General features: G+C 74.8%; 1 protein-coding gene across 1 annotated transcript; it reads left to right on the top strand.

The window, feature by feature from the left end:
* Positions 1-5,183: 5,183 nt before the first annotated feature.
* Positions 5,184-6,336, top strand: AURANDRAFT_66317 (hypothetical protein; the record flags this gene model as incomplete). The annotated part of the gene is made up of 2 exons (XM_009041498.1): positions 5,184-5,810; positions 6,010-6,336. 2 exons carry the CDS (start codon positions 5,184-5,186, stop codon positions 6,334-6,336), a joined length of 954 nt encoding a protein of 317 aa, XP_009039746.1.
* Positions 6,337-8,626: the final 2,290 nt, after the last annotated feature.

Genomic DNA, 8,626 nt, shown 5'->3' with positions numbered 1-8,626 from the left:
GGCGGCCCGCGGCGGGGCGTGCCCCGCTCCGTGACGCGCCGGCCGCCGCCCTCGCCGCGGCCGCCGCCGCGCGAGCCGCCCGGGCCGCCGCCGCCGGACGAGCCCCGGGGGGGCGCGGGCGCGGCGGCGCCGCCGCCGTAGACGTCCTCGTAGGAGGGCTTGGCGTCGTTTCCGCCCTTGGCCGGCACCGTGCGCCGCGGGGGCGCGCGCCGCGAGCCGCCGCCGCGGCCGCCGCCGGACCGCGGCGGCTGCGTCGGCGTCGGCGTCGCGGCCGCGGCGCCGGCGCCGGCGCCGTCGCGGTCCGGCGGCGAGCCGGACTTGCAGGAATCGAGGAACTCGCGCGCCGTCGAATAGATCGCCACCTGCGGGGAGCGGGCGTGGGACCCGCGCGAGGCGCTGCGGGAGGGCGCGCACCGCCGGGGGGCTGTGGCCGCGGTAGCCGAGCGGCCGCGGCGCGTTTTCGACGGAGCTCATGGCCCACGCATGCAGCCCGGCGGCGGTCGTCGGCGGCCGAAGGCGCGCGGGCAGGGGCCCGGGCGCGGGGCGCTGCGCGGAGGAGGCGCGGCCGGCGTCCGGCGCGCGGGCTGCCCGACGAGAGTGCCCGGCGTGTGCGGCATGCAAGGCAGGCCTCAACGTTGACGGTTAACGTGAGCGCGGTCACATGATGATGATGGTCGGCGGGTAGCCCTCCCTTTGCCGTCGCGTCGAAGCGATGAAGCGCGCGCCGTCCGACGGCGCGCTCTGCGAGTCCATCTTCGGCAGCGACGGCGGGCTGGACCTCGAGGTCAGCGCGCTGCGCGAGGCCGGCGCCATCGAGCGCCTCGCGTCCGTGCGCGTCGACGAGACGGGCGCCGACGCGAGCGACGGCGAGGGCGACGACGGCCCGCAGGCGTCGCTGCTCTTCGAGAGCCGGGCCATGGCGCGCCTGGGCAGCGACGCCGCGGCGCGCCGCGCGGCGCCCGCGCGCGAGCCCGACGGTCGGCCGCGCGACGTCGGCTGCGCGTGCGCGTTCGCCGCGCAGTGCGCCGCCGCGGCGTGCGGCGCCGCGGCGCTCGCGGCGTCGGCGCCGCCCGGCGGCGTCGCCGCGAGCTGCGCGTCGACGGCCCTCGCGGCCGCCGCGGCGCTCGCGGCCGCCGGCGCCGTCGCCGCGGACGCGCGCGACGGCCGCGAGCCCCACGCGATCCTCGCGGCGCACCCGGCGGCCGCCGCGACGCTCGGGGCCCTCGCCGTCGTCGTCGCGGCGCGCGGCGGCGGCGGCGCGCCGCTCGCGGCCGCGGCCGCGCTCGCGGCGGCCGCGGCCGCGCATGGCGCGGCCGCCGGCGCCGTCCGCGGCGACGGGCCCTACGTCGGCGCCGTCGCGCGCGTCGCCTGGGACGTCCTCGCCAACGCGCCGGCCCTCGCGCCGACGCACCGCTTCTGCGCCGCGCTCGTCGCGCTCCAGGTCGCGCACGCGGCCGCGTGGCGCTTCGTCGACGGCGCCGCGGCCGCGGCGGCCGCGGCCGCGCCGCCGGGCCGCGCGTTCGGCCTGGGCGCCTTCCGCCTCCTGTGGTGGTGCCACCTCTACTGGACGGCGTCGACGCTGCGGCTCCTCGCGCGCTTCGTCGTGAGCGGCAACGTGGCCGCGCATTTGGACGTCGCGGCGACGTCGGTGACGCTCGCGGACGTCGCCGCGCGCGGCGACGAGGACGACGACGCCGACGACGCCGACCTCGCGAGCTTGGATTTTGAGCAGCTCGCCGACGTCGCCCGGGCGCCCGCGGCGCCGCTCCGCGCGGCGCCCGGCGACCCGGCCGCCGCGCGGCGGCTCGCGGCCGCGGCCGCGTCCGCGGCGCTCGGCACGGTCTGCCGCGCGGCGCTCGTCTGTCCCCTCGCCGACGGCCTGCGCGGCGCCCTGCCCTGGCTCGCGAAGCCGGCGTGGCCGCGCGAGGTCGCCGTCGCGGTCGCGGCGACGCGCGGCCGGGGCTTCGCGGCGTCGGCCGCCGACGCGCGGGGCCTCGTCGACGACGCGGGCGTCGGCCCCCTCCTCGACGGCGACGGCGTCGCGCGCTGCTGCGGCGCGGCGCGTGCCGCGCTCGCGGCCTTCGCCGCGCTCGCCGCGGCCGCGGCGGACGGCGGCGGCGCGGTGCCCCTCGCGCCCTTCGCCGTCGGCTACGCGGTCGCCGCGCTCGCCTTCGAGCCGCTCCTCGCGGCGGGCCAGGCGCTCATCCTCGCCTACGCCGAGGACTCCGGCGGCCTCGAGCTCGCGGACGCGATCGTCTACCGCCGCTTCCTCCGCATCGCGCCGCCGAGGCGCGGCGGCGACGACCGCGCGGGGCTCGCCTAACGAGTGTCCGGATTAGCCGCAGTTCGCCGTGTAGGCGCAGTCGCCCTGGCGGTTCCGCCAGAGCTCGACGCCCGCGCGGTCCGTCGGGAGCCGCAGGAAGGCGACGTCGAGGGCGTAGTCGACGCAGGCGGCGCCCTCGCACGCGCGCGCGGTCCGCGCGGCCGCGGCCGTCGGCGTTTCCGCCGCGCGCGCGCGCGCCTGGCTCGCGTTCGACAGGCTGCCGCGGTAGAAGCGCATCGCAGCCATGTCGGCCTCCGTCGCGGCGTCGAGCCGCACGAGCGTGTCGATGCCCGCGCAGCAGCACGCGAGGGGCGCCCGCGCGGTCGAGCCGCGGACCGCGGCGACGGTGAACCGCGCGATGTAGTGCTGGGGGTCGCGCGGCGCGTCCCAGGCCGAGGCCGTCGGCCGCCGGGGCGCCGGCGCTTTGCCGTCGTCGGCGCCGCCCATGGTCGCGGCGAAGAGGTTCGTCGCGCCGCGCGCGAGCCTCGACGCGGCGCCGTAGCTGTCGAGGAAGACGACGGCGACGCGGTCGCCCGCAGCCCAGGTCCACGGCGCCGGCGACCGCGGCTCGAGCGCCGGCCGGCGGTCGTAGAGCCCCGCGCGGCTCCCGCCGCCCGCCTCGACGAACTCGAGGCCCGGCCCGTCGGACGCGTATTTGAGCGCCGGGTGCGCGCGGAGCCGCGCCGCTAGTTTCTCCAGCGCGTCGCGGTCGAGCTCCGCGCCCTCGTAGGGCGCCCGTTGCGGCGGCAGGTCGAGCGACTCGAGCGCCGCGGCGAGGACGTAGACGCTGTGGGAGTAGCGCTGGTGCGTGTGGACGGACACGTCCAAGACCTCGGCGGCGGTCGCGCCGCCGCGGAACGCGGCCGCGGGCGCCGCCGCGCCGAACGCGTAGACCGCGGGCCGCCGCAGGCCCCGGGCCAGCGTCAGGTGCAGCGCGCCGAGGGGGTCCTCGGTCCCGGGCGCGTCGTTGCCCGCGGTCACGAGCGCCGCGGGCCGAGTAGGGGCGCCGCGCGGCGCGCGCCGGAGCGCGAACTCCGCGTAGAACGGCGCGGCCGCCTGCCAAATGTGTCGGTAACGACTTTTCATCGTTTCCCCAGCCGAAATCTCTCGAAAATCGTCACGGCCACAGGACGCTGGCGGCCGCGTCCCTCGACCGGACGTCGTTGAACTGCGCGTCGAAGGTCAGCGCCTTGGCGACGTCGATGGCCGCCCCCGCCGGCAGGGCGCGCAGGAAGCACCGCGGGCCGCCGTCCGCGGCGGCGCAGTTGCTGTCCGCGTGCGCCTCGAAGACGAGCGCGCCCTCGCCCTCCGCGCCGCCGCGCGCGTCGTCGTCGCAGCCGTCGAGGGGCCGCCAGCGGAGGTGCGCGTGGTGCAGGTGGACGGGCGGGAAGGAGAGGCTCGCGCCGGCCTCGTCCGTCGGCGCGACGGACCACGCGTCGACGGCCCAGGGCGGCTCGCCGCGCGCGGGGCCGACGCGGCCCAGCATGACCGAGTGCCAGTCGTAGTTTCCGGCGCCGACGAAGGGCCCGAGGCGGACGAAGGCCCAGGTCCCGCCCGCCGTCGCGACCTCGCAGTCGCGGCGAACCGGCGGCGCCCAGCGGCCGCGGCCCGGGCCGCGCTCGTCCTCCGCCGGGTCGACGACGCTGGGCGCGTAGCGCTTCGACGCGCAGCGGAAGACCGGCGTGCCGACGCCGGCCCAGCGCCGCCGCGACTGGGCCCCGCAGCCCGTCGCGTTCGCCGCCCACGCCGCGACGGGCGGCCGCCGCGTCGGCGCCGCGCAGCGGACCCAGTCGCTCGTGTTGCCGTGGAACTGGTACGTCACGTCCGCCGCGCCGGCCGCGGGCGGCGGCGCCGCGGCCGCCCAGCGGCCCTCGGCGTCGCACGCCGCGCGCGCGGCGGCGAAGTCGGCGTAGACCTCGGCGTGGCGCGGGCCGCGGTGCAGCCGCTCGAAGCGCGCCGCGGGCTCGGTGCCGCGGACCAGGAGGAGCGCGACCAGGGCCGCGGCGCGACCCATAGAGAACCCTTCTCGAATGGATTGGGGGTGCTACAATCGCGCCATCACAAGCTCTGAGATTCCATCATCGTCGGCTGCCCCGTCAGGCTAACGTTGCACAGCAACAAGAGGCCGTTTCGGAGATTACGCGCGCCTAGCTCGACGTGGCCTCGCCGCCCTTCCTGCTGAAGCACGGCGCGGCCCAGGCGTCGGACCCGTAGCGCATGTAGGACACGTAGGTCAGCTTGTCGTCGTCGTAGCGCGCGTACGCGGCGACGGAGTAGTTCTGGTGGTAGATGCAGCAGACCATGGGCATGACGTGCGGCGCCGTGAAGGCGGCCCCGTCGTCCATGGACACGTTCACCATGCCGTCGGCCTCCTCCGCCGGCGCGTCGGTCTTGTAGTCCTTGAAGCCGAAGAGCGTCGTGCCTTTGCCGGTCCGCTGCTCGATCCACGCCGCCGACGCGCCCGCCGCGGGCGTCACCGTGATCGTCTCCTTGGCGTCCCAGTGCATCTTCGGGCACTTGTCGATGTTATCCGTCTTCGCCAGCGTCGCCTTGCTCTCGCGCTCGACCATCTGCTGCTGCTTCGGGCTGGGCTCGACGCTGCATTGGATGGGCGACTCCGTCAGGAGCTTCTTCGCCTTTTCTGCGTGGTCGCCGGTCACGCCGTTCAGCGACGCCGCCTTTGCAGCGGTCGTCTTACAAGCCCAGCCGCATGCAGCGTCGACGCACAGCGAGAGGAGCACATCAGCCATAGCTGCCCTTTTTTTGCGCGGCGACAATAATTTAGGTTCTATTCAATAGTACTTCAAGTGCACTTTTTCAGGCGGCATGGGCAGCCTTTAAGCCGGCCTGGCGCCTGGCAATGCGCTGGCTGCCGCGCGCCCTGGTGCTCCTCGCCGCCCGGGCGAACGACCCACCCGCCCGCGGCCGCCGCGGGCCGCGCCGCGCGTCGCGCACGCGCGCCGCGCTGGACAACCTGGCCCGGCCGACGAGCACCAGCGCGCCGGCCGTGCACCCCATCGCGGACCCGACGGGCCTGCTGACGAACAAGGTCACGCTCTGGCGCAGGCTCGCGGCCTACTACGGGCGCGACGCGGCGTCGGCGCTCGCGCCCGCGACGTACGACCTGTCGGACCCTTCCGACGTCGAGCTCCTCCGCGCGGACCACGCGCCGGGCCGCGCCTACGTCGTCAAGAACGGCACGGTCCACGGCAAGGCCGGCCTCGCCTTCGGCGAAAACCTCGACTGGGTGCTCGGCGCGAAAGCCCGGGGCTTCGAGGTCGCCCAGGTCTTCGAGCGCGACGCGACGCGCGTCCGCGGCCGCGCGTTCAGCGTGCGCGCGTTCGTGCGCCTCGCCTGCGACGGCGCCGGCGGCGTCGTCGCGGGCCTCCACCGCGAGCTCAAGTGCCTCTACGGCGGCGACGCCGCCGCGGCGGCGACGACGAACCGCGGCTCGCCGGACCTCCCGCTCCGCCTCGCGGACCTCTGCGTGGACATCAAATCTTCAACCCGACTTCAATGTGCGCGTATGCGACGGTTTCGACACGAGCTGTTCTGCCGTGCTTCGAGAACTCAACGAGAGCAATCGATTCGTCCAAAGATCAGCCGAATCGACTTCGATTTGATCGAGATAGAGAGTTCTGAAGTTTGGTGGGGACCCCCCAAACCAGCGGTTGATTTCCACACAGGCGGACCTCGATATCGACGACCTCGGCGGCGCCGACCCCGCCGCCGTCGCCGGAGCCATCGGGGCCGTGCTCGGCCGCGTCGTCGCCGCCGCCGCGCCGGGGCTCTGCGCGGGCGGCGGCCCCGCGGCGCGGCTCCTCGGCGCGGACCTGCTCCTCGCGGGGTCGCCGAAGGTCGTCGAGTTCAACGCGGGGCCGCGCCTCACGCCGGCGGACCGCGGCGACTTCGAGCTCAAGCGGCGCGTCGTCCGCGACTTCTTCGCCGCGGCCGACCCCGCGAAGCGCCGCGGGGACCCGGGCGCGCTCTTCGCGCGCGTCTTCCCGCCCTAGGCTTTTCTGCTCTCGTCCGCACGAGTCCGCTTTTTATCCCCGCGGCCAGAACGTGACGAGCGCCGCGCCGACCGCGGCCGCGGCCGCGCCGAGCGCGTCGCCCGCGTCCGGCTTCTGGCCCTCGAGCGCCCAGGCCCAGCCGAGCGACAGCACGATGAAGTAGCACCCATAGGCTGCGTAGACTCGGCCGAACTCGCCCGCGGCCGGCGGCTGGAACGTGGGAATCAACCCGTAGACGACGAGCGCGACCGCGCCGCCGAGGCCCCAGAGCCAGGACTTGCCCTCGCGCCGCCACCGCCACACGAGCCAGCCGCCGCCGATCTCGAAGACGCCCGCGACGAGGAAGAGGCCGACGACGGCGAGCCAGGTCGCCGGCGTGACGCCGAGCTTCGTCGCGCCCGGCGCCGCCGCCTCGAGCGCGTCGGCATCGAGGAGCGCGTCGCTCATGGCGTCCTCGCCCATGGTTTTAGGTCCGGTCCGACTGCGAGGAAGCTCACGTCGTTAACGAACGCCGGGGCTGCCAGACGACTCGGTGCACGATCGGATGGGGCTGCCAGACGACTCGGTGCACGCGGGCTGGTCCAAGAGGCGATCGTGGGCAGCCAGCGTGCACGAGCGTGCCTTCGGATGTTGACGACTTCGTGAGGTAAACCTAGCCAGCAGTTAATAATCTGAAGAAGCATGGGGGTGGCCGGTGCTCACTGATCGTCATGCTGGTGGCCGACTGCTGCGGCGATGCGGGCTGCGCGCAGGGGCAGCAGGTCGAGCTCGCGCCGCCCCACACGCCGCCCGAGCACGTCGTCTACGCCCAGGCGCGGCGCGTCGCGGGGAAGCGGTCCCGCCGCGCGACGCGGAAGCGGCGCGAGCGCGAGGCGCCGGACGAGAAGGCGCTCGACGCCGACGAGGAGAAGGAGGAGGCGCCCGCGCGCGACGCGCCGGCCGACGCCGCCGCGGCGCGGCGCGCGGCGCGGATCGACGCGCTCGCGGCGTCGCTCGAGGACCGCGTGCAGAACACGTTCCACACGCGCGTCGTCTACCTCCTCGTGCGCAACAGCGGCGGCCCGCTCGACCTCGGCGTCGCCGCGGGCGTCGCGATCAGTTTAGGCATGCTCGTCCTCTCCGTGGCGGCGCTCTGCGCGGTCTGGATCACGCAGGCCGCGGCTGTGGACTGGACGTATCTCGACGACGACGCCTACGTCAACTACCTCTACCCCGCGGGCATGAGCACGCCGTCGATGACGTCCAAGGTCCAGCACAACGAGCCGAGCCACTTCGGGGTGCCCGTCTTCGTGTTCCTGACGCTCTTAGCGACGGTCTTCACGGTCATCACGGGCGCGCAGGGGTCGCTGCAGAATCTGGTCGTGTCCCACTGCCTGCTCATGACCAAGCTCGTCGAGAACGGGCCGCGCCGCGCGCCGTCGGGCGGCTGGCGCACGGCGCTGAGCCTGTTCCTGGCCTACGCGGTCTACCACATGCGCATCCTGCTCCTCGTCGTCACGGTAGAGCAGTCGGTGCAGATCATCGGCACGTCCGACGGGCCGTTGAACATCCTGCTGAACGCGACCGCGCTGCTCTTCCTCGTGAACCTCGACGTCGGCTTCGGCGTCGGCCCGCGCTACACGTCCTTCGGCGCGGTCTTCGACGACGACGACGGCGGCGCCGTCGTCGGGGGCGCCGGCGACCCGCCGTGCCCCGCGGCCGTCGTCGCGCGGACCGTCGCGGACGCGCCGCGGTCGCGCGCGCGGCTCCTCTTCGCCGCGGAGCAGTTCACGCTCCTCGCGCTCGCGATCCTCATCCTCACCGGCGTCGTGTCCATGCAGCGCATCACGTCCGACGCGGAGATGATCGTCGCCGACGACAAGCTCTTCGCCGACTACCCGAGGCTCGTCAACACGTACCAGGTCTGCCAGCTCCTCGTCATCGTCCTCATCTGCGGGTGCGTCAACGTCGCCGCGTACTGCGGCGCGACGGGCGACGCGGCGCTGTCCTTCGCGGCGGGGATTCTGGACTTCTTCCTCGCCGAGATGTTCCACGTCGTCGTCTACGAGTGGGCCATCCGGGACCTGCTCCTCACGGGCTTCTCCGCGAAGTCGCACCCCATCGTCTGGGGCGGCCAGCGCATCTACCGCACGCACCAGACGGGCTACAACCAGTACTTCGGCGGCAGCATGTACGACGACGACGCCGAATGAGAAGAATAATTTGAAGTTCACCGACATCTTCTTTCCGTAAACAAGGGGAGCTTGAAGATCCCCTTGCCGTGAAACATCGGAAGAGGGAGCCCGCCGAG

Source organism: Aureococcus anophagefferens (genome assembly GCF_000186865.1).
Source record: "Aureococcus anophagefferens unplaced genomic scaffold AURANscaffold_21, whole genome shotgun sequence".
In the NCBI taxonomy this organism is placed as follows: domain Eukaryota; class Pelagophyceae; order Pelagomonadales; family Pelagomonadaceae; genus Aureococcus; species Aureococcus anophagefferens.
The sequence above is the reverse complement of the archived record's forward strand: the minus strand, read 5'-3'. Positions and strand labels throughout refer to the sequence as shown.